Source organism: Aquarana catesbeiana, linkage group LG03 (assembly GCF_042186555.1).
Source record: "Aquarana catesbeiana isolate 2022-GZ linkage group LG03, ASM4218655v1, whole genome shotgun sequence".
Taxonomy (NCBI): domain Eukaryota; kingdom Metazoa; phylum Chordata; class Amphibia; order Anura; family Ranidae; genus Aquarana; species Aquarana catesbeiana.
In genome coordinates, this window is record NC_133326.1 from 264,213,094 (window position 1) to 264,238,847 (window position 25,754).

At 39.9% G+C, this 25,754-nt stretch overlaps 1 protein-coding gene across 1 annotated transcript in view; it reads right to left on the bottom strand.

Annotated features, from left to right (window-relative positions):
• Positions 1-25,754, bottom strand: part of TRHDE (thyrotropin releasing hormone degrading enzyme) — a 1,580,966-nt gene that overhangs the window by 140,138 nt on the left and 1,415,074 nt on the right. The window contains exons 14-15 of the mRNA XM_073620033.1: positions 18,450-18,547; positions 15,366-15,473 (exon numbers count right to left, since the gene is read on the bottom strand). Of these exons, the coding sequence (XP_073476134.1) occupies positions 15,366-15,473; positions 18,450-18,547 (206 nt within the window). The remainder of the gene's footprint in view (positions 1-15,365; positions 15,474-18,449; positions 18,548-25,754) is intronic.

Consider the following 25,754-nt stretch of genomic DNA (forward strand, 5'->3'; position numbering starts at 1 on the left):
AAACCGGACTGAAGGGGATCAAGAAGTTTATTCATGGTCAGATGGTCGCTTAGTCGGTTGTAGACCAGTCTTTCAAGAAGTTTGGAGGAGAAGGAGAGTAAGGAGATGGGACGTAAGTTGTTGAGATTGGTGGGATCCAGTGAGGGCTTTTTTAGTATGGGGGTGACTAGCGCATGTTTTAGAGAGTTTGGGAAGATGCCACAAGAGAGGGAGAGGTTGAAAATGTGAGTTAGAGAGTGTAGAATCGAGTCAGAGGGTGAGCGTAGCATTTGCGAGGGAACAGGATCCAGGGGGCAAGTGGTTAGTTGAGTGCTAGATAAAAGTTTAGCAACCTCAGTAATAGTAGCAGGGTTGAATGAGGGAAGTAATGATTGTGTCTGTGGACATGGGGTGTTGCATGGGGGAGGTATTTGCGCATTGGTGATCTCCTCATGAATTGTAGCAATCTTAGTTTTGAAGTGATTGGCAAACTCCTGGGCAGTGAGTGAGTTGGTGGGTGGAGGCAGTGGAGGACAGAGTAGAGTGTTGAAGGTAGAGAAGAGTTGACGTGACTGGATGAGAAGGTGTTAATGAGTGTGATAAAGTAGGTCTGTTTGGCAGTGTGAAGGCAGGAGTAGTATTTTAGGAGGGCAGATTTATATTGTGTGAAGTCTTCCTAGGTCTTAGTCTTATGCCACAGGCGCTCAAGAGTGTGGCTATGTTTTCTGAGACTTCTGGTGTTATCTGTTTGCCAAGGTTGTAGCAGTCGGGGCCTAATTCTGCGTGTAGTGAGGGGGGCAAGCTTGTCTAGGGAGGAAGACAGTGAGCTGTTGTAGATGAAAGTAGCTAGGTTGGGGCAGGACAGAGGTGAGATTTTGTCATAAAGGTGATCAGTAGCAAGGACATCATTACTTCAGCCTACACTCACAGATTTAAGACAGCTTGCCTTAAGACAGCTTTCCCACCAGCTCAATTACTCAGTGCTATCCCAAACTGCTTTTTAAAGTTTTTAATGTGATTTAATGAAGCATTGTAAAACTACCTCACCATCTAACTTTATGTAAGTGCTTGATTGTAACACTGTAAGCATATAGTCTTTTGTACTCTTACATGTTTTGGCAATTTATTGATCATTTACCTTTAATTACATCTTAGATGAACCCCTCTTACTTTCTGCACCCCTGAAGAAGGACTAGACTATATACCGAAACACGTTGGGTGTGAGGAGGTTTTTTCATGCACATATTTTGAATGGTGATAGAAACGTATTGTTCAGACAAATCAATGTTTCGTTATAACCTTTTATGTTGTTTTTTCATAAATAAAATATATTTACTATTACATGATCTTGTATACTCTGCTACACTTTTAATATACAAAATAATTGAGTGTCTTAAAAGTCTACTTAAGGGAACCCCTCTTGCTTTTGTCTAAAGATTACTGTACATCAATACTGCTCACTGATTGATTGCTAGAGGTTACTGGATATCTATACTACTCACTAATTGGTTGCTAGAGGTTACTGCACATTATTAATGCTCGCTGATTGGTTCTTAGAAGTTACTGCATATCCTTACCACTCAATGATTGGTTGCAAGAGGTTAGTGTACAGCATTACTGCTCACTGATTGGTTGCTAAAGGTTACAGGACATCATCTCCTCATTGCCTGCACACCATGTACTGGGGAGTTGAGAGGATCCTTCAATAGACAGAAAACTCCTAGGAATCCTAGGGGGGTTGATGGGATCAGTGGCAGTGGTGAGGGGATGGGATTAGTTAGGAGGAAGTACACTGTGACAAATTCTGAATCATGTAGAGCAAAGCTGGAAATCTTTGGCAAGTATATAGTGGGGGATTCTACCAATGTAATGGGGAATTTACGATGACCACCAATGCGAGGGGGGATTCACACTGACCATCAATGTGAGGAGGCATTTGCACTGACCACCATGTAACTGGGTATTTTACGCCACCAACCAATAGAAAAGAGCGATTTCTACACTGACACCAATGTAATGAGAGCATTTACACCAACCACCAGTTTAAGGGGGAATATACAATGACCTCCATGTAAGGGGGAATTTACACTTACAACTATTGTCATACTACAAAGAGGAGATTTGTACTGACCACCAGTGTAAGGTGACACTTCTACACTAAACAATGGTGATCTTGTGATCTACCATACACAAATTGTCAGTTCTAATATATACAGCTGCTAGCACTGATCACGTCCCATAAGGCCATACATTCTGCAAAAAAAATAATAAAAAAAAGTGCTTCTTGATCAGAGCGCTTTTTGCAATACGGCACTGGGTCGCTTTAACTGACAATTGCGCGGTCATGCGACGTTGCACCCAAACAAAATTGACATCGTTTTTTTCCCACAAATAGAGCTTTCTTTTGGTGGTATTTGATCACCTCTGCGTTTTTTATTTTTTGCGCTATATATAAAAAAAAGAGAACGAAATTTTTGAAAAATAAATCAATATTTATTACTTTTTGTTATAATAAATACCCCCAAAAAATATATAAAAAAAAACAAATTTCTTTCTCAGTTTAGGCTAATATGTATTCTTCTACATATTTTTGGTAAAAATAATCGCAATAAGTGTATATTGATTGGTTTGTGCAATTGTTATAGCGTCTACAAAATAGGAGAATTATGGCATTTTTATTATTTTTTTTATTAGTAATGACGGTGATCTGCAATTTTTGTCATGACTGCGACATTATGGCTGACACATCAGACACTTTTGACACTATTTTGGGACCACTGTAAAAATGCACTGATTACTGTGTAAATGACACTGGCAGGGAAGGGGTTAAACACTGGGGGCGATCAAGGGGTTAAGTGTGTGATTCTAACTGTAGGGGAGATTGTCTTACTAGAACATGACAGAGATCACGCTCATGGAGTACGCAGTGGGCGCACGCCCACTATGCCATGATTTAAAGGAGATGTACCTGTATGCCCATTTGCCCAGCCGTGCCATTGTGCCGACTTATTCTGCTGGTCGGTAAGGGGTTAATACACATGTATACACACGCTATACTATGTCTCTAGTAAACCACATAAAATATTATAATGACACCACTCAAATTGGTGTAACTCTGTGCTCAATTATATTGCAGCATGTAAACTACTAATTGATTAATATCTTTGCTTATCCTTATATCCACACTCTACTACTGCCTATAGAAAATCACATGCATATAGTGCTAATGAGTGCCACAACTAATTATTAATTAAAGTGACTCAGTGCAGTGAAATAAAATATATACATTAATACTCAAATATCAACATCTGTCATAAAATAAATCCAATATATGTGCTCAAAATATTCACAAATGTGTTCCCATGCACTAAGAAGTGTTATGTGCAAAGTGCTATTGTGCTTGAGTCACAAGCTGACATGTATTGTATATACAGTCCATTCACAGTTCAAAACATCCAAAGCAACTGGTGATGGCAAAATGTTTCCTTGTGTCTACTCTGGTGCTCCCCCCTTCAATATATGCACTCAACTTATGCCCTGTACACACGATCGGACATGGATCGGACATTCTGACAACAAAATCCATGGATTTTTTCCGACAGATGTTGGCTCAAACTTGTCTTGCATACACACGGTCGCACTAAGTTGTCGGAAAATCCGATTGTTCTGAACGCGGTGACATAAAACACGTACATCGGGACTATAAACAGGGCAGTAGCCAATAGCTTTCGTCTCTTAATTTATTCTGAGCATGCGTGGCACTTTGTGCGTCGGATTTGTGTACACACGATCGGAATTTAACCAATCAGATTTTGTCCGAAAATTTTATAGCCTGCTCTCAAACTTTGTGTGTCGGAAATTCCGACGGAAAAAGTCAGATGGAGCCCACACACGATCGTAATTTCCGCCAACACAATCCGATCGCACTTTTTCCATCGGAAAATCTGACCGTGTGTACAGGGCATTAGACCATGTGACCCTGCAATTAAGCCTGGTCAAAACATGCATATGAACCACCTCTTGGTTCAGTGTTTATGTTAAAATCCTGGGCTGGTGGCTGGTAACGTGTTCCACATGTGTATGATAAAAAAAAAACTCGATAGTGTGATATTGTTTAAACAATTTATTGTATACATAAAACTGAGCCCCTACTGTGGGGTACTCACATTTCGTGGGTGCTACAGTGTACCACTCTTTACAAGCTCAGGGATACTGCTGAAGTAATGTGTCCTTTCCTTTAGCTGAGAACATTCCACTTCCTCCTGCACCATCATGTCTACACTGACCACCAATGTAAGGGCGATTCTGCCCTTACCACCAATGTAAAGGGAAATGTACAATGATCACAATGTATCAAGAAAGAACTATGCACCATGAGTGCATGGAGGTCACCCTTGGGGGATTTTACTGGCCAAGAGTAAATATATAATATCAGAATTATTTTGTATAAAAATGCACTACAGTGCCAACTTTATTAAACATGTAGAAAAGTATATATAAAAGGTAACAGTACAAATACAATTATACAAAGTGCAGATACAGAGATAATGTGTACATCCAATGGTATAAAAAAGATATGACAACCCTGTGCTTACAACCCGCAGCCTAAGGGTAAAAGGTCAAGCGGATGAAGTATACAGCACGTGACCCGACATGTTTCGGAGATAGATATGTATTGCTCCTTCATCAAGGGATTTACAATTGGGTAGTCAAAACTCTATCTGTAATATAAATTTTAAAAAAATAATAAATAGTATCGTCATAATAGTGTATGCGACTATGATATTGCATATGCGATTTTGTAATTGTAGAAAATAATGCAAAAAAGTCAAATGGACTAAAAAGACTGGTCATACTTACATCGATCTGATTTATGAGGACAAACAAATGATGACAGAACACAGATTAAACACCAGAGGTGGAGCAGGCTGGCTTAGAAAGTCCACAAGGCATGAGATGGGCATCCACAAATGCAGGACTTAGCACTGCAACACTTTCACAAGAGACGCCTGATTTAGATCTGTATGAATGAGATATAATGTAAAGTAAAGCTATGAGTATACGGAGCACAAAAATTGAGCCCATGTACAGCTGAGAGAAGCACTAGTCACTAAGCTGCAGTAAAGGAGCATAGGGGATCAAATTCGCCCATTACTCTAATATGTATAAAAAGGGTCTATAGAGTACTTGAAATTACCTTGTGGTGTTGTTAAATGCTCTCTTGAAACACAGACCTCCGGGCAGCAGTTCGAAACTGACAGATGCCCTAGGAGTGTCTGTGCTTCATAAAGGACAGCTGATTAGGCATCAGCCAATCAGTGTCCGCTCCACAAGATCAGCTGCATAGCAAGCAGCTGTGTGTGGAGCTCAGGACGTCCCCCTGGCGCCAGGGCGCGCGGCGTAGCCACGCCCCGAGGGGCGCGATGACGTCACGTGTTGCGACGCCACCGGCGGATATACGAACCCCATGTAAACAAGGAAGCGAGCATGGGGTTACGTCAGAGAGCTCCTCCACATGCAGAGGCCCAGGGGACAGGCAGGATAGTACCGCCCCCTAGCCATGCAGGTGTGGAGCTTACCCGCCGGGTGTCAGTGAATGCACGAGCGGTCCGCATCCAGTAGATTGCACCATCTTGTGGATAGAGTGGAAAATGGAACAAAGCCAGTCTGCTGTACAAACATGTGAAAAATAACAAAAACAGAAATCAAATGGGGGAAAAGAGGAGAAAAAAGGGGGAGAAGGTGGGAAGGAGAGGGGAAGGACATAATATGATATAGCATTACAGTATATTGTACAAACAGGCAGTTTGTGAACAATCAATTTGGTCAGATGATAAAAAAGAAAAGAAAAAAAAAGGACTACCCTAAGTGTGTATGGACATAGTAGGATCTCTCCATAGCTGCATCCATACTAAAATATCTAATAGGGCATAACGCATGATAATGGGCAAAGAGAAAAGGAATGGGGATATAAAACAGAGCATGTATGAGGGTCCCTACAAATCCAGCTCACAAACCCCTGATGAGAAACCGGGGAGGAATGGTTTAAAGTTAAAGGCCCCATTGAGGCCCGGTGGATAATTTGCCCGTAAGTGGTAGATCCACCTCAATTCACACTGGAGGAGGCGCTTATTGAAGTCGCCGCCTCTCGGGTTGAAGTGGATGTGATCTAGGGCTAAAAAATATATTTTGGGAATTGATAAAGGGTGAACCATGGCCATATGACGGCCAATGGGCAGATCTGGATCGCGTTTGCGTATGGTACCAAGATGTTGGTAAATGCGTTTCCAAAACTCATTTATGGTTTTACCCACATAATAGTACCCGCATTCACAGGTTAACAGATACACTATTGCAGAGGTTTTACAGTTTACATAGTGCTTGGGAGAAAAAGGCTGTCCATTAGGTAAAGTGATGTTTTCCCGTCTGTCCATGTACTGGCAATATTGGCATCCCCCGCACATGTAGGTCCCCAGTGTTTTACATGGATCGCCTCTACAGGCTTTGTACTCACTGTTGACTACTTTGTCTCCTATGGATGGCGGTCTCCTATTGGTAACTGCTGGAGCCTTGGGAACAAAGGGGGCCAGAGTTTGGTCCATTGTTAGTAAGTGCCAGTATTTGTTCAAGATGCGTTTGACCTGTTTATGTTGTGATGAATATGTTGTGATAACTCTTGTTGTTTCATCTTTGCTGGGTTGTTTTTGTGCATTTAGCAGGTCGCGGGGAGAATGATTAAGGGCCTGTTTGTGCGCTTTTTTTAGACAGGTATTTGAGTATCCTCTTTCGAGGAGTCTCTTTTTGAGAATGTTAGCTTCAGTTTTGAATCCAACCTCGTCGGAACAATTGCGACGGGCTCTTAAGTACTGGCTGTATGGTATAGAGGCCAGAAGGGGCCTAGGGTGGAAGCTACTTGCATGAAGCAAGGAATTTCCTGCTGTGGGCTTACGGTAAAGTTCACTGGAAAGGTTGCCATTCGGTGATTTTTTAACTAGCACGTCTAGAAATATAATTTCATTGGGGCTATGAGTCATCGTGAATTTTAAATTAAAGTCGTTCTTGTTAATACACTCTAGGAATTGATGTAGTAATTCAATTGGCCCATCCCAAATGAGGAATATATCATCTATGTATCGTCGCCATGTTAAAACATGGCGCATATACATGGACAATGACTCTTGAACTAGCAGTGAATGTTCCCACTCCCCCAGGTACAGATTGGCGTACGATGAGGCACAACATGTCCCCATCGCAACGCCCTGTACCTGGAGGTAGTGGGAACCATCAAAGCAAAAGAAGTTGTGGTAAAGTATAAATTCAAGAGAAGTCATAATGAATTCAGTATATTTGGGTTCCGAGTCGCTGTATTGTAGCAAAATATGCCGTATTGCCGCTAGGCCTTTGGCATGGGGGATAGTGCAATAAAGAGATTCCACATCAATAGCTACCAATTGGGTGCCATTCTCTATATGTATATCCTGAATAGTTTGTAAAAAGTGGATAGTATCACGTACGTACGATGATAGGCATGTGACTAGAGGTTTTAGATGGTTATCAACTACACGGCTAAGGTTTTCCGTTCCACAGCCTGAGACGATGGGTCTGCCTGGTGGTTTTCTCTTCTGTTTGTGCAGCTATTGCAGCGCATAGAAGGTTGCCTCCCTAGGGTGACTGATCCTAATGAACTCCCAGAGTTGTTTTGATATTGCATTATGGTGGAATGCAGTGTCAACAAGTGCATAGAAGTCTTGAGTAAATTTATCCAATGATGATTTGGAAATAGGGCGATACCATTCCAGACTGTGCAATATGTCCATGCACATCTCAGTGTATTGTGTACTATCCATAACCACGACGTTGCCGCCCTTGTCAGAGGGTTTTATGACAACATCGTGGTTACGGGACAGTGCCTCCAATGCAATCCGTTCATTGCGGTTAAGATTGGAGTGTGCATTTGGAAAGCTTTTCATCTTGTTGATGTCAGCCGACACCAATTTGGGAAAGGCTGCTGCATTGGGGTTGGAGCTTGGTGAGGGATATAGGGTAGATTTGTTTTTAAGTGGAGGTTCAGAAATAGGTGCATGCGTATGTGAAATAGATGCAGCATCCATATTCACAATAGAGTCCTCCGTGTTGATATGGGCCAAAGGGTTTACAGTTTTGTTCTCGCCTAACAAGGCAATGAGATTATCTAGTGCTTGAATCTCTTGATTTGTAAGCTTCGGTTCTGTACTTGGTTTCTTTGCATATAGGCTTTTTAGTAAAACCTTACGGATAAATAAATGAATATCTTTGATGGCTCCAACACGAGATGGCTGTTCTTGGACGTGGTCTCACTTTCTGCCCAGACACTTGTCTGGACAGATTTGGAGCCATCAAAGATATTCATTTATTTATCCGTAAGGTTTTACTAAAAAGCCTATATGCAAAGAAACCAAGTACAGAACCGAAGCTTACAAATCAAGAGATTCAAGCACTAGATAATCTCATTGCCTTGTTAGACGAGAACAAAACTGTAAACCCTTTGGCCCATATCAACACGGAGGACTCTATTGTGAATATGGATGCTGCATCTATTTCACATACGCATGCACCTATTTCTGAACCTCCACTTAAAAACAAATCTACCCTATATCCCTCACCAAGCTCCAACCCCAATGCAGCAGCCTTTCTCAAATTGGTGTCGGCTGACATCAACAAGATGAAAAGCTTTCCAAATGCACACTCCAATCTTAACCGCGATGAACGGATTGCATTGGAGGCACTGTCCCGTAACCACGACATTGTCATAAAACCCTCTGACAAGGGCGGCAACGTCGTGGTTATGGATAGTACACAATACACTGAGATGTGCATGGACATATTGCACAATCTGGAATGGTATCGCCCTATTTCCAAATCATCATTGGATAAATTTACTCAAGACTTCTATGCACTTGTTGACACTGCATTCCACCATAATGCAATATCAAAACAACTCTGGGAGTTCATTAGGATCAGTCACCCTAGGGAGGCAACCTTCTATGTGCTGCCGAAGCTGCACAAACAGAAGAGAAAACCACCAGGCAGACCCATCGTCTCAGGCTGTGGAAGCCTAACGGAAAACCTTAGCCGTGTAGTTGATAACCATCTAAAACCTCTAGTCACATGCCTATCATTGTACGTACGTGATACTATCCACTTTTTACAAATTATTCAGGGTATACATATAGAGGATGGCACCCAATTGGTAGCTATTGATGTGGAATCTCTTTATTGCACTATCCCCCATGCCAAAGGCCTAGCGGCAATACAGCATATTTTGCTACAATACAGCGACTCGGAACCCAAATATACTGAATTCATTATCACCTCTCTTGAATTTATACTTTACCACAACTTCTTTTGCTTTGATGGTTCCCACTACTTCCAGGTACAGGGCGTTGCGATGGGGACATGTTGTGCCCCATCGTACGCCAATCTGTACCTGGGGGAGTGGGAACATTCACTGCTAGTTCAAGAGTCATTGTCCATGTATATGCGCCATGTTTTAACATGGCGACGATACATAGATGATATATTCCTCATTTGGGATGGGCCAATTGAATTACTACATCAATTCCTAGAGTGTATTAACAAGAACAACTTTAATTTAAAATTCACGATGACTCATAGCCCCAATGAAATTATATTTCTAGACGTGCTAGTTAAAAAATCACCGAATGGCAACCTTTCCAGTGAACTTTACCGTAAGCCCACAGCAGGAAATTCCTTGCTTCATGCAAGTAGCTTCCACCCTAGGCCCCTTCTGGCCTCTATACCATACAGCCAGTACTTAAGAGCCCGTTGCAATTGTTCCGACGAGGTTTGATTCAAAACTGAAGCTAACATTCTCAAAAAGAGACTCCTTGAAAGAGGATACTCAAATACCTGTCTAAAAAAAGCATACAAACGGGCCCTTAATCATTCTCGCCGCGACCTGCTAAATGCACAAAAACAACCCAGCAAAGATGAAACAACAAGAATTATCACAACATATTCATCACAACATAAACAGGTCAAACGCATCTTGAACAAATACTGGCACTTACTAACAATGGACCAAACTCTGGCCCCCTTTGTTCCCAAGGCTCCAGCAGTTACCTATAGGAGACCGCCATCCATAGGAGACAAAGTAGTCAACAGTGAGTACAAAGCCTGTAGAGGCAATCCATGTAAAACACTGGGGACCTACATGTGCGGGGGATGCCAATATTGCCAGTACATGGACAGACGGGAAAACATCACTTTACCTAATGGACAGCCTTTTTCTCCCAAGCACTATGTAAACTGTAAAACCTCTGCGATAGTGTATCTGTTAACCTGTGAATGCGGGTGCTATTATGTGGGTAAAACCATAAATGAGTTTTGGAAACGCATTTACCAACATCTTGGCACCATACGCAAACGCGATCCAGATCTGCCCATTGGCCGTCATATGGCCATGGTTCACCCTTTATCAATTCCCAAAATATATTTTTTAGTCCTAGATCGCATCCACTTCAACCCGAGAGGCGGCGACTTCAATAAGCGCCTCCTCCAGTGTGAATTGAGGTGGATCTACCACTTACGGGCAAATCATCCACCGGGCCTCAATGGGGCCTTTAACTTTAAACCATTCCTTCCCGGTTTCTCATCAGGAGTTTGTGAGCTGGATTTGTAGGGACCCTCATACATGCTCTGTTTTATATCCCCATTCCTTTTCTCTTTGCCCGTTATTATGCGTTATGCCCTATTAGATATTTTAGTATGGATGCAGCTATGGAGAGATCCTACTATGTCCATACACACTTAGGGTAGTCCTCTTTTTTCTTTTCTTTTTTATCATCTGACCAAACTGATTGTTCACAAACTGCCTGTTTGTACAATATACTGTAATGCTATATGATATTATGTCCTTCCCCTCTCCTTCCCACCTTCTCCCCCTTTTTTCTCCTCTTTTTTCCCCCATTTGATTTCTGTTTTTGTTATTTTTCACATGTTTGTACAGCAGACTGGCTTTGTTCCATTTTCCACTCTATCCACAAGATGGCGCAATCTACTGGATGCGGACCGCTCGTGCATTCACTGACACCCGGCGGGTAAGCTCCACACCTGCATGGCTAGGGGGCGGTACTATCCTGCCTGTCCCCTGGGCCTCTGCACGTGGAGGAGCTCTCTGACGTAACCCCATGCTAGCTTCCTTGTTTACATGGGGTTCGTATATCCGCCGGTTGCGTCGCGATGCGTGACATCATCACGCCCCTCGAGGCGTGGCTACGCCGCGCGCCCTGGCGCCAGGGGGACGTCCTGAGCTCCACACACAGCTGCTTGCTATGCAGCTGATCTTGTGGAGCGGACACTGATTGGCTGACGCCTAATCAGCTGTCCTTTATGAAGCACAGACACTCCTAGGGCATCTGTCAGTTTTGAACTGCTGCCCGGAGGTCTGTGTTTCAAGAGAGCATTTAACAACACCACAAGGTAATTTTATACATATTAGAGCAATGGGCGAATTTGATCCCCTATGCTCCTTTACTGCAGCTTAGTGACTAGTGCTTCTCTCAGCTGTACATGGGCTCAATTTTTGTGCTCCCTATACTCATAGCTTTACTTTACATTATATCTCAATCATACAGATCTAAATCAGGCGTCTCTTGTGAAAGTGTTGCAGTGCTAAGTCCTGCATTTGTGGATGCCCATCTCATGCCTTGTGGACTTTCTAAGCCAGCCTGCTCCACCTCTGGTGTTTAATCTGTGTTCTGTCATCATTTGTTTGTCCTCATAAATCAGATCAATGTAAGTATGACCAGTCTTTTTAGTCCATTTGACTTTTTTGCATTATTTTCTACAATTACAAAATCGCATATGCAATATCATAGTCGCATACACTATTATGACGATACTATTTATTATTTTTTTAAAATTTATATTACAGATAGAGTTTTGACTACCCAATTGTAAATCCCTTGATGAAGGAGCAATACATATCTATCTCCGAAACATGTCGGGTCACGTGCTGTATACTTCATCCGCTTGACCTTTTACCCTGAGGCTGCGGGTTGTAAGCACAGGGTTGTCATATCTTTTTTATACCATTGGATGTACACATTATCTCTGTATCTGCACTTTGTATAATTGTATTTGTACTGTTACCTCTTATATATACTTTTCTACATGTTTAATAAAGTTGGCACTGTAGTGCATTTTTATACAAAATAATTCTGATATTATATATTTACTCTTGGCCAGTAAAATCCCCCAAGGGCGACCTCCAGGCACTCATGGTGCATAGTTCTTTCTTGATCTAATTTTTAGGATTTTGGCCTCCTTGTACATACCTTACTCTTAATTTCTCATTTTTAATGATCACAATGTAATGAAGAATTTACACTGACAACCAATGTAATTGATTGATTTTACATCAACAGCCAATAAAGGGGGGTTTCTACAAAGGCCATTAAAGTAAGGGGGATTTACACTCACCACAAATTTAAAGGGGGCTTCTACTTAGGATTTGAAACTGACCACAAATGCAAGTTTGGATTTTTTTAATGATTACCACTATAAAGAGGAGTTTCTACACTGGCCACCAATGTAATGGGGATTTACACTGACCACTAATGTAATAGGAGCATTCACAGTAACCACCAATGTAAAGAGAGATTTACACTGACCACCAATGTAAGGGGGACTTTTAAACTGGCCACTAGTGTGAATGAAAGGATTGTACACCAAGCCCCAATGTAATGAGAAGATTTACACTGACCACCAATGTAACAGACATTTAGCCTGCATTCACATTTGTGTGTGTGTTGGGAATACATGCAAAATTGCTTTCCTGACATCACAGAAACATGCTGCTCTTTAGCAGATACACAGAAGTGCCATTAATTGTTAATGACACCCTCATGCATTGGCTGAGATGTGCGTATTCACATGCACCAACATTCACGGTGCTGTGGCACCATGTTCTTTTGAAAAAAGGTTCCACCTCCAATTTGCTTACCTTTGCAGATCAGGCTGATGTTAGGCTTAATGACTATAGTTGTAGGCAGGACTTTCAAGCATGCGCCTTTATCTCACCAGTGGGCAGCATTCATCAGAAGTGATGGTAGATATGACCTCAGGAGGACATGATATACATATGAATGCCGCCTCTATAGACATATCAATGCCGCGGTCCGTGACCATTTACATAATAATGCTGCCGCTATTTACATATCAATGCAGGTTATTTACATAAACACAGGGTCTGTAGGTGAGTCATCTGTATGTAGCAATAGGGCAGAGCTGGGCTGCAGCAACAGAACTTTACAATGAGATATCAGGACACAGCAAGGGACTAAAACCTCAAAGGATAATTTAAACTGGGGATAGTTGGCACGTATGACGCAGCTGCTTTGGGCCCCACAACAATGATGGGGGCCAGGGCAGCTGCCTCTTTGCCCTGCCTTAAAAACAGTCCTGGCCGCAGGGAAGCACACTTGGCTTGGGAGAATGGCAATATACAGATATTCTACCTCGATTCCTGAATTTATATCAGACACTACCAACAGCTCTCTCATGGGCTTTCCTTCGATCTTTAAGATCTAGCTCACTTAGGTATCTATGGCTGAATTTTATGGCTAGACTTCGTTATGATATTCTAGTAAAGCGGAAAACAGAGGTGGGAGTAGGCTTACCGCATATGGAACTTTATTATATAGCAATAGTTTTGACCAGAATATTGGACTGGTTTCATTGTGGGCAAACAAAACAATGGGTAGCCATTGATCAGCAAATACGAGTTGTTCCTTTGATCTCTCTCCCTTGGATTGTGCCGAAGTCACGTCCATCCAGACAAACACTCTCATCATTGACCCAATCCTATTGAGAGTTTGGGACCAGACTGGGGTGTTTCGTCAGTGCCAGGCCCATTAACCGAGTATGTCATCAGATAGGTTCCTACAATGGACACTGACAGCTCCCTCCCCGATTATAAAAGCCCTTACGTCAAAAGGACTACAGGCGCTTAATATGATAATGACTACTGAGCACAATTATTCGGGACTGTGGTTTCACTATTTTCAGCTCAAAGATTATTATGTATATCTATAAAAAAAGGGCCCACTGCATAGGGACTTAACCTCATTTGAGTCTCTATGCAGTGGGCAAACAGTGTGCTCTAGTACTGTTTCCAAGATATATGGTATAATACTCCTATCTCATGCATTTTCTATAGACCCGTACTACATCAGAGACTGGGAGAGAGAAATGGGTCATATGATTACTGGAGAAGAATGGAAGAGGCTTTCTTGTTAACTTTTAAATCTAGCTCTTCAACCTATATGCAAGAAAAAAATTATAAAATATTAACTAGATGGTATAGATGATTCATCTTGAGGAGTGCTGGCACTGCCGAAGAGATGTAGGCACAATGCTCCATATATGGTGGACCTGCCCCCGGATTAAAGCATTTTGGGAGTCTGTGTTCCAAATTTGCTCTTCTGTCATTGGCACACCTTATCAGAAGTCTCCTGAAATAGCTTTACTTTCTATATACCCAGGCCCCATGCGAGGAGTTAAAAAGGGACTACTCCCCTCCCTTATCTCTGCAGCATGAATACTTATATCCAGACACTGGGGTACACAAGATGCTCCCACTAAGAGTGGGTAACTGATCTGAATCAATTAAAGAAAATGGAGGAAATATCATCCAGTATACAGGGACATTACCATAAGTACATGGTTCTTTGGGCACCCTGGAATGATTTCCTGAGCTCTGACATGCTGAGATCCTATTTGTGAAAAGTCATTACTTACACGTGTGGGGGGAACTAGGTTGGTGGCTTTGTGGTCGTGAGGGCGGCTTCCCAGATATATGTATTTGTATTGTCTGTATGTGTATCTATTTTGAGCTTGTATGAATTGATTTAGCGGTTGTTTTTAATCACTGTTCTTTTAACATAAGGATAAATGGGAATATGTTGTTCCTGGCTATGTGCTTTGTGTGTAACCCTTGCAAACTATCTAATAAAATCTAATATATAAAAAAAAAGTTTTCATAACTTTTTACTATCAAATTATTCTTGAGGGTAGGGACTGATGGGAATGTACAACATACTGTATATTAAAATTGCTGCTTAAATTGATGGTGTTATATAAGTACCTGTACTAAACAAATGCTTAAAACTGTCTAGGAGAATGGCAGGTTCTGCCTATATGAAAACTGTGTAATTTAAGCTACAGGTGCCAGAGTCGGAATCAGGATGTTCAGCTTGTTCAATTAAGCTTTGCCAATGAAACCAGGAAGCTGACTGGTTTCTATGCAGAGCTGCACCAGATTTTGCACCCTCTAGTTTTAGTAAATCAACCCCACAATAATTAGGTAATACAAGTCTACCTACCGGTTTCTGTTGCTTGAAATCCAGTCAGAGATCATTGTTGCTGCTTCTTGATGACACTGCTTATTCCCAAAACTGCAAGCCAGCATAATAACTTCTCTTCGTAGCTCCCTAGAATAGAATGAGATGTATGAAAACCAAGGGTACATACTGAAATTAGGAAAACACATGGAAATAGAAAGGCTGCACACCCCAATTTGTCAATAGCAGAAGAAAATCAGAAAATTCCCCCAGGGTTTTAAATTTGCTGCAGGCAAAATATCAGACGAATTGAATGTATAAAAAAAGTATTTTATTGTACAAATATTAAAAAAAATCCACATAAAAAGGGAGATAATGGTTTCCAATCTGTATGCTATATACATGCTTCAAAATATGAATTTGAAGCATGTATATAGCATGCAGATTGGGAATTGTTATCTCCCTATTGGTCCATATCCCCAATCGAGGCGATGACTGTAATAAAACTTTACTCCAGTGTGAACAGAGGTGGATTTTTAGGTTTACAGGCCACATCCCATCCTGGCCTAAACAAATCCATATCTTATGCTCCCTTTTTAAATGGGTTTGTGTCAGGAAAAAAAGATATCTCTATGCCCCCAATTCTGTATGTTTTTGCAATAAATTGTAGATATAACTATGTACATAGCTCAATTTAGATCAAAATGTGTTGCAAGAAAATTAATTGATTTTATTCCTTTCCATTTTTTTATTGTTTGTCTTTTCAGATCTATCCTATCTTGTTCCTTCTCATTGCCGAGGCACAGTGGGGGAATCATGGGGTTTCCATTCTCATTTCTCCACAGCTTAAGGCCAAGGGTTCTCATCCCGAGGCCACCAGGGGGAGCAATTTAATGCCAGCAGTATCCCAGGACCACCTCCAAGTGGGTACTGCATGTGCGCATGTGCATGATGTCATATCTGGCACCGAGTGTACACATGACATCACCACGCTACATGATTGTAAAATGCTATATTTGCTAATGACATTTTGCATGCTAATATGAATAATGGATTATGATGTGAAATTTTGCAACCAGAGCTCATATTTTTACATTTCTGTGGATTTTTAAAATATTTGTACAATAAAATATTTTTTTATATATTCAATTTGTTTGATATTTTGCCTACTGCAATTTAAAACCTCTGATTTTCTTCTGCAAGGGTACATACTATATCTTCCTTTCAAATACATTGCATTAAGCCTATTTATACATGATTACAAAAAATAAAATAAACATTTTCCATACAATTTTACAATAAGGATTGTTTGCCATGTGCCTGACTTCCAGACAGTTTAATTTGCCAAAGCAATCAAATTTATTTCTTCTGTCATTGCTAAAAACATGTGGTTGTGTTTTTATTTCTCATCTCTGACTTTTTCTTAATTAACGGCTAAGCAGTGAACAGCTACAATTTTCATTAATGTATTTATCTCCTGATATTACTTTGCTTTTATGAACCTTACAGGTAAAATGTTCAAATTACAGTTTACAGCTTTATAAGGCTGTAATTCTAATTTTAATTACCCACTTTTATTGTTTAAATGCGCAGTTTGCCAGACAACAGCTTAGAAAACAAAGCATTTGCAAATTGAGACTATTCTATGAGGATGCAAATAAAGTCTTAAAGATTTCCATTTTAACTTACTGTAAAGAGTTACAGTAAAAGCAATAATACTTTAAAAACATCAGCAGTCAAAGAAAGCAGCTTTTCAACAATGAACTTTACATGCACAAATCACGACTGAAATAAATTCTGACATTTTAAATCGACTGATTCACTTATATCAAAAGGCTTTCACTTAAAGGCATGTTTAGAACTTTTGTCACTGCACAAACCTGACATTAATTTAACAAGCAATAGGAGAGCAATCAGAAAACAAGCAAAATGTGCTAGTTCAATTTATTTTAGATCAACACGTTTCTGAGTGAAATCTCACGTTCAGTGTTGACACCCAAGTGTACAAAACACTGGAACCAAACTGTAGCACATCAGCAAGTGACTTTAAAGTAAACTTGTCAAGAAAGAAATATGAAGGCTGCCATTGTTGTACTTTAGATATATGATATTTGGCACCAATGCTTTGTGTCTCATAAATATGAAACACGCATGCAGATCAGTACTTTAAACTTTACCCTGACTTAACTTGATGCATGATTTTTGCAAATCAATGACATGGAAAAGCAGCCATACAGTTGGCATTTTGAGCAGGTCGGCAGTAGCAACCCCCAACTTTCATAGCAAGAACTGCCTCCCTTTAACCATTAGTCATAATTGTTAAAGAGAATAATGCTGATTCTGATCAGTATGTTATTAGTGAACTCCTTTCCCAGGGGGAAGCTGGAGTTAGAAAGGATTTTATTTATTGCACATTGACATACATCAGGAGAAAGACACAGTTCACACTACAAAAATAGCGTATATAAAATATAAGTGTATCTGAAGTAATGATGTTAAGGAAAGTGACATTTGGTGCATGTGCAAACATTCTGGTATCCAGAGATAAGCATAAGTTCAAATCTCAACATCACTTTGAGGTTGTAACTCAAGAGATAAGCAGAACATTGTTTGCTTTAAAAATGTCATGCAGGAGAATATAAATCTCAAAGATGCTGGGCCTCAGAGAAATGAAATATCAAACAAGAAAGACAGGAAAAAGGTGCATCATGCTGCTACAGTCACACTGTGCAACACTAATGGAGCTTTCTTCTTTTGAAGCTGCATTGTATGACTTTGTATAAAAGATAAACTCCCTTAGGACTCATAGGAGTAACAACAGCAGAAAATGTGTGAAAGAAAGAAAAACACAGGAAGAGACAAATAACAGAAAGCTGTGGACTAATCCTTGTCAAAATATTTTCTGAACCTGTGCATTTAAATCATACATAACTAGAGAACAATAATACCACTGTCTTGCAATTTAACAGAGAGAATCTTCTCACTGAAAGCACATGAAGCTGAAAAAGCGTAGTTTCTCATTTAGGATTTAACAAGCAATTTGGTGTGATCCCTACAACATTTTTTTCTGAATAATTGTTATGCTGTGGAATGGATAAAAAAAAAAAAAAGAAATCACTCCCATACTCAGTCTGATAGGATGTCTGGATTATTGATCCATTGTGTCCATTAGCTGGCCATCCAAGGCGGAAGTACATTGTTGCCACTTGCTTTAGTACATATTCCTGAAAGGAATAAAGAGCTTGTATTAATTATTTAGAAATATTTATAGGCCCAAGTCTCGGATCAAACAATGCAAACATAAAAAAAAATAGCAATGTATACATTTTTAAATATTACATGCCACAAATAAATATTATGTATGTACTTAAGAAAAGGATATTGACAATGTGTTAGCAGACATTTCCTGAAGCTTAAAAAATAAACACCAGTGACATTTCTGAGAATTTAAATATCAGTATGAAACCTGATATTCAGAAAGAATTGGCTTTTTTTTCTGAATAGGGGATCTTTTTGTAATTTTGAAAAAAAAAAGAATGGTAGCCATTTAAATCAATTTATAACTAGCAGAATAAGATAACTGCCAGAGGTTTTAATGAATGCATACTGTTAGATTTTAACTTCTGTAGTTTCATGCATATTGTATTTTAAAGTGATGTTATTATTATAAGGAGAAAAAGATGCTCCCATTGTTGTCATTGTTTAGAAATAGCATCCTTGTCTGGTTGCCATGCTGATGCACTGACTTCAGTCACTGACCTGGAATATGAACATAAGTCAGGGTTATGACATCAAACTTCTATTTTGTTAGGATGTTTGTTCCAGGTCAGTGATTTAGAAACTAATGAAACCAGAGACAGCCAGAACAATAACATTTTCAAAAAGATGTCAACAATGGCAGGCTCAAAATATCTCAAAATAGCCTGGTTTTTAAACCTCTGTGTGTATCTTGATTACTTTTAATATTTTGACTAGAGTTTTCAAATATGTGCCAAAAGGCTATAAATACACATAACACCTCCATATCAAGCCTTGTTATTGCTCCTACATAAAATTACTTTGTCATATAAACACAATGGGGGGAGTTCAATAAAGCTGCTGCACCACTTTTCTGGATTATTCCTTCTTCTTAATGTATTGCTACTGACAGCGGCTCATGCACCAAGTTCAGGTAGATCTAAAATGTGCCACTTTTACATTGTGTTGTATTAAATGCACCACTTTTTACAATGCTCCAAATTTAATTGCAAAAGTGTCTTGCCTGCATTCTAAATATTGTGCAGCATGAGTCAAATTCATGTACAACTTCTAGACAGGTACAGTATATGAATTTGGCACAGTCTTCACCACTTTCACAAAATCTATCTGCACCAGTCTTAAGGAATTCCAGGGAATGACTGTAGACATATATAACCCAAAACAGAATCGCCATGTTGTTTTTCTCTATCTCCTTAGTTGCATTATGAAAAATACAATTTTTACAATGTGTTTAGTAAAAAAAAGGATATCCCCTTAACACTGTTTTGACCACATCCCTACATCACAAAATGTCATATGATAATAAAATCACACATGCATCATGTATCTCCCTACCGATATGCCAGCTGGATGAAAATAGTAAATGGTGAGATGTCAGACTCATATGCCAATCTGGCTATCTATTTGAATATCTCCTCTGGCGATATTAAGCACTTCCCATCCAGGCCAATTCTGACATTTCTTTCCTACATGCAAAATTCATAATTTTTTTGCTAGAAAATTACATAGAACCCCCAAACATTATATATGTTTTTTTTAGCAAAGACCCTAGAGAATACAATGGTGGTTGTTGCAACTTTTTATCTCACACGGTATTTGCGCAGCAATTTTTTGAACACTTTTTTTTGGAAAAAAAACAGTTTCATGCTTTAAAAAAAAAAAACATTAAAGTTAGCCCAATTTTTTTGCATAATGTGAAAGATGAAGTTACGCCAAGTAAATAGGTAGCTAACATGTCACGCTTCAAAATTGCACACGCTCGTGGAATGGCGCCAAACTTCGGTATGTAAAAATCTCCATAGGCAAAGCTTTACATTTTTTACTGGTTACATGTTTTGAGTTACAGAGGAGGTCTAGGTCTAGAATTGTTGCTCTCGCTCTAACGTTCGTGGCGAGACCTCACATGTGTGATTTGAACACTGTTTTCATATGTGGGCGGGACTTACGTATGCGTTCGCTTCTGTGTGCAAGCACACGGGGACAGGGGCACTTTAAAAAAATTTTTTATTGTTAATTTTATTTTTATTTTTTTAGTTGGAAGCGGTGAGTCGGTAGAAGCACCAGAGGCCGGGGGAGGGGGGTGGTGTCCCCTCTTGCCACCGGTAAGAATGATAAAGCAGTGGAACAGCCACTATGATCATTGTTATGGTGTAGGGAATCGCCGGCACTAAAAGATGATATCTGAATGATGTCTGTAGCTGCAGGCATCATTCAGATATACCCCTGCAAAGACGAGGACGTCCCTGGATGCACCTTTGGCGGTAAGTGGTTAAATGAATCTATTCATCTGGATCACCACAATGACAGATTTACACTTCCCCTAGCATTATGTCAAACTGGCAATATTTAACACTGTCCACCAAAATGTAGGAAAAAATTCTATGAAGATTGACTTCATTTATCCAGTTATGCGAAAAGAAAATCCCTGTTTACATCTTTTGCCCGCATATGATTGGATAGTTAAAGTAAATCTTCACATAATTTTTTGTGTGAAAAGTGGCAAATCCTTTAGTAAATCAGCCACCTTATGTTATTTTTTTATATATAATGTATGCAATAAAAAAACTAGAGAGCTGTTACCTATTATAGAAAAACAAAAAATTTATTTCAGATCAATTATTGGTTTAACATCTTGAATAGATGCTTCTGATTTTTAGATGTTTTTTCTGGAAAAGGGAATGTCAATTAAACAAAAAAAAAGGGTCATTGCAAAAAATGTACTCTACAACCCATTGCTTCTCCAATAGTAACAAGACTTGGGTACCTGCCTACCTGCATATGAAAAAGGAGAGCAAGATTTATGGGCCCTCCTATTAGGAACAGTTAAAAGAGCAACGCTCTTCTAATGTTCTTTGTTCTTATCCTCTTATTTGGTTATTAGTGTTCATTTTTAAACTTCTTCCAGCTATGCAGCCATGATTCACGTGCTAAAATAATTTCAGTACAGATGATAAATCTTCATCTTTGAATCTAAGCATGTTTAGGCTTAATGTACACGGGACGTTTTAAAACCTCTCCTGAATGATTTAACTTGACAGATAGCAACTGTTGTTTAAAAATATTTGTTTTGCCGCGTTTAGCCATTTTTGCACTTAGAAGTGTTTTTTTTTTTTTATTTTTTTTTGCAAATAGTCAAAAATGTATCTCCATTAAAAACACCTGTAAACGAAGCACAGCTAAATGTGAGGTACTGCGCTTACATGCGTTTACAGGTTGTTACACGCATTTGTCATTTCAAATGCCTCTGAACATCTGTCCTAATTGCATTTTTTTGCTTTCCAAAAAATGCTTCTAAACTCAACTGCCTAGAAACAACTATAAATGACCCTGTGTACATGTACTGATTAGATAACATAAAGGAGAGTTCAGGGGCAGCTGAAAAAAAAAATGCCCAACTGCTCCTAAACATCCGTTTACCAGCAGCAGTGTACATGAGGCCTTACGGTGATGGAACAACCTTTACTCATGGGTGCATGAACAGTGTATCAACAAAAATATTTAGACATTTTGAAACACTTTTAGTTTTTTTTAAAGAGAATAAATATTTTAAAAACACAGTTTTATGACAGCAAAGCTGATGGTTTTTATTCTCTTATTTTGTTGTTAGTGCTAATGTTTTCACTTCTTCCAGAAATGCAGCCGTGAATCACATACTGAAATAATTTCAGTACAGATGATAAATCAGCATATCAATCACCTACTTCTAGTGTCCCAACATTATATTTTAGTTTGTAAATACTAGGGTTGTCCCGATACCACTTTTTTAGGACCGAGTACAAGTACCGATACTTTTTTCAAGTACTCGCCGATACCGATTACCGATACTTTTTTTTTAATGTCACGTGACAGTGTTTTTTTTGTTTTTTTTTAACAGTGTTTTCTTTACTTATTTATTTTTTTTTTTTTGGGGGGGGGGGGGGTGAATGGTTTATGTGTGTGTGTGTTTTTTTTTTTTTTCACAATTTTTATTTTTTACAATAATATTTTTTTTTATTCTTTATATGTTTTTTTTTTTTTGTTTTTTTTTTAATCAGCCCTGTTGGGGGGCTTTGGTGAAATATCAGGGGTCTTAACAGACCTCTGATATCTCCCCCTTGAGACAGAGAAAGAGACAGAGGATAGAGATTCCCCAGTCCCTTTCTCTGCAGCCTCAGCTGCACTGAGAATGAATGGAGAGAAGACAGCGGCTCCTCTCCATTCATAAACTGACACATCGTAATCACAAGAGATTACAATGTTTCAGTTATGTGAATGGACAGAGTCAGCTGACTCTGTCCATTCACACAGCGGAGAGAGACAGCAGAACGGAGGGGACAGAGAAGGAGAGGGGAACGGAGGGGACAGCGGAGAGGCACAGGGAAGGAGAGAGGGACAGAGGGGGACAGCGGAGAGACACAGGGAAGGAGAGAGGAACGGAGGGGACAGCGGAGAGGCACAGGGAAGGAGAGAGGAATGGAGGGGACAGCGGAGAGACACAGGGAAGGAGAGAGGAACGGAGGGGACAGCAGAGAGGCACAGGGAAGGAGAGAGGAACGGAGGGGGACAGCGGAGAGACACAGGGAAGGAGAGAGGAACGGAGGGGACAGCGGAGAGACACAGGGAAGGAGAGAGGAACAGAGGGGGACAGCGGAGATGGACAGAGGAAAGGAGGGGGCATGGAGGAGGATGCAGTGACAGTCAGCGGTGAGCGATCACCGCTGTATGTCACTAAAGCTGCTGAAAGCCGCTGGGGGAGAATCTTGTACCTCCCCCACGCGCCGATCACAGCTGTCCTCTAGGTATCGGGGGAAGCATCGGGAGCATTTGCCTGAGTACAAGTACTTGGGCAAATGCTCGGTATCGGTGCCGATACCGATACTAGTATCGGTATCGGGACAACCCTAGTAAATACCAAGTTGCCTAATTGATATAAGCAGCTTTTGCTACTATTTTTACAATTATATACAACAGAACCTGGGTTTTTATTTTTTTCAAATAGATAAGAACTGTGTAAATAAGTTATTTTTTCAGTTTAGTAGCGCTAAGTGTTGGGCAATGTTGTCCCCCTGTACAGGGGTATAGTATAAAAGGCAGTATACGAGTAGCACTGCTTGCATCAAGCATACAGGTGGTGGTTGCAACAATTCCCAAATGTGTTGTAACAAAGTTATAGCAGGGCAAATAATCCCTGTCAAGTGACAAAAGGTGGTGAAATCAGAGATCTTGAGCCAGGGTGTCCACTTAATCCTCATACTTCTCCTCATCTATTGAAAGCATTCAGGTTCCTCTTCCAAATATAAGTTTATCTTCATTTTAGTCTTCAGTCTACACTTTGGCTTCTGTTGTAATCGAAATGCAAAGTTTTTGTTGATGGGAGGCTGTATTCCAAAACTAGGTGTTCATGTTTCTTCAAAGTCTAGATTTTTAGGTCTAAAAAATGCGGTAGCCAAAAATACATTGAATTCAGGTCATAATGGCAAGGAGAAGACATCAGAGAAGGATGACAATGTTCATTGGTGACTAAAAGTCAGCAGCTGTACAAGTCTGACTGTCTCCTCTTAAACTGGAGACACAGACCAAAGCAGTGCACACACACTGCCTGTTACAGGCAGCCTGGAGACAGGGAAACATTATATACAAGGGAAGACTGGATACAAAGTAACATCTCCTAATAAAGGTGCATTATATTTGTGCATCAGGTGAGGAGGATAATATCTATTGATATGGCTACTCTTAGAAGTGCCCCCCTTTTCTTTTTTCTTTTACAAATAAAAGGAAATGCCACTCCTAGAGTGACTGTGAAACATTTTTTTCCCCAAAAGCTTTATTTGTCAAAAGCAAATACTTTGCATTGCAAACAAATCAATCACAGCAGTGGAAATGTGTTAACCACTTGCCGACTTCTGCACTCAGATGTACGTCGGCAGAATGGCACAGGCAGGCAAATGGGTGTACCTGTACGTCCCTTTGAATTTGCCGCCTATCAGGCACGTGGGTCCCGCAAAACTCAATGTTCACCTGTGGCCCGCGATTGCAGTGAGGAGAGGCAGAACGGGGAGATGCCTATGTAAACAATGCATTTCCCTGTTCTGCCTAGCAACATGACAGAGATCCACTGCTCCCTGTCATCGGGAGCAGTGATCTCTGTCATGTTGTAGTGAGCCCACCCCCCCACAGTTAGAACACCTCCCTAGGACATACTTAACCCCTTGATCGCCCCCTAGTGTTTAACCCTTTCCCTGCCAGTGTCATTTATACAGTAAGCAGTGGCTATTTGTAGCTCTGATCGCTGTATAAATGACAATGGTCCTAAAATAGTGTCAATAGTCAATAGTGTCCGATAAAAATGGCAGATCACCACCATTACTAGTAAAAAAAAATAATAATAATAAAAATGCCATAAATCTATCCTCTATTTTGTAGACGTTATAACTTTTGCGCAAACCAAACAAAATATACTTATTTCAATTTTTTTTACCAAAAATATGTAGAAGAATACATATCGGCCTAAACTGTGGAAGAAATTTGTTTTTTTATATATTTTTGGAGGATATTTATTATAACAAAAAGTGATAAATAATGTTTTTTTTTTTTCAAAATTGACGGCTTTTTTTGTTTATAGCACAAAAAATAAAAAACACAGAGGTGATCAAATACAACCAAAAGAAAGCTCTATTTGTGGGTAAAAAAAGGACATCAATTTTGTTTGGATAAAACGTTGCATGATCGCGCAATTGTCAGCTAAAGTGACTCAGTGCCGAATCGCAAAAAATGCTCTGGCCAGGAAGGGGGTAAAAAAAAAAAAAAAAAAAACATTGAACATTGATTACACTTTCCTCATCATATCAGCAAGTCAAAGTCAAAGATATTCATATGAGGGATTCCTCTCTAAGGATGTGCAACCTACAGTGCCTTGCAAAAGTATTCACCCCCTTGGCATTTTTTGTGTTTTGCTGCCTCACAACCTGGAATTAACATGGATTGTTTGAAGATTAGCATCATTTAATTACAGAACATGTCCACAACTTTGAAGATTTTTTTTGTGAAGCAAACAACAAATAGGACAAAATAGCGGAAAAAGTCAATATGAGTTTTGGTGTGTGGCCATCTCTTGGCAGGTTTGCTGTTGTGCCATGTTCCATTTGGTTATGATGGATTTGATGGTGCTCCTAGGGATCATCAAATATTTGGATT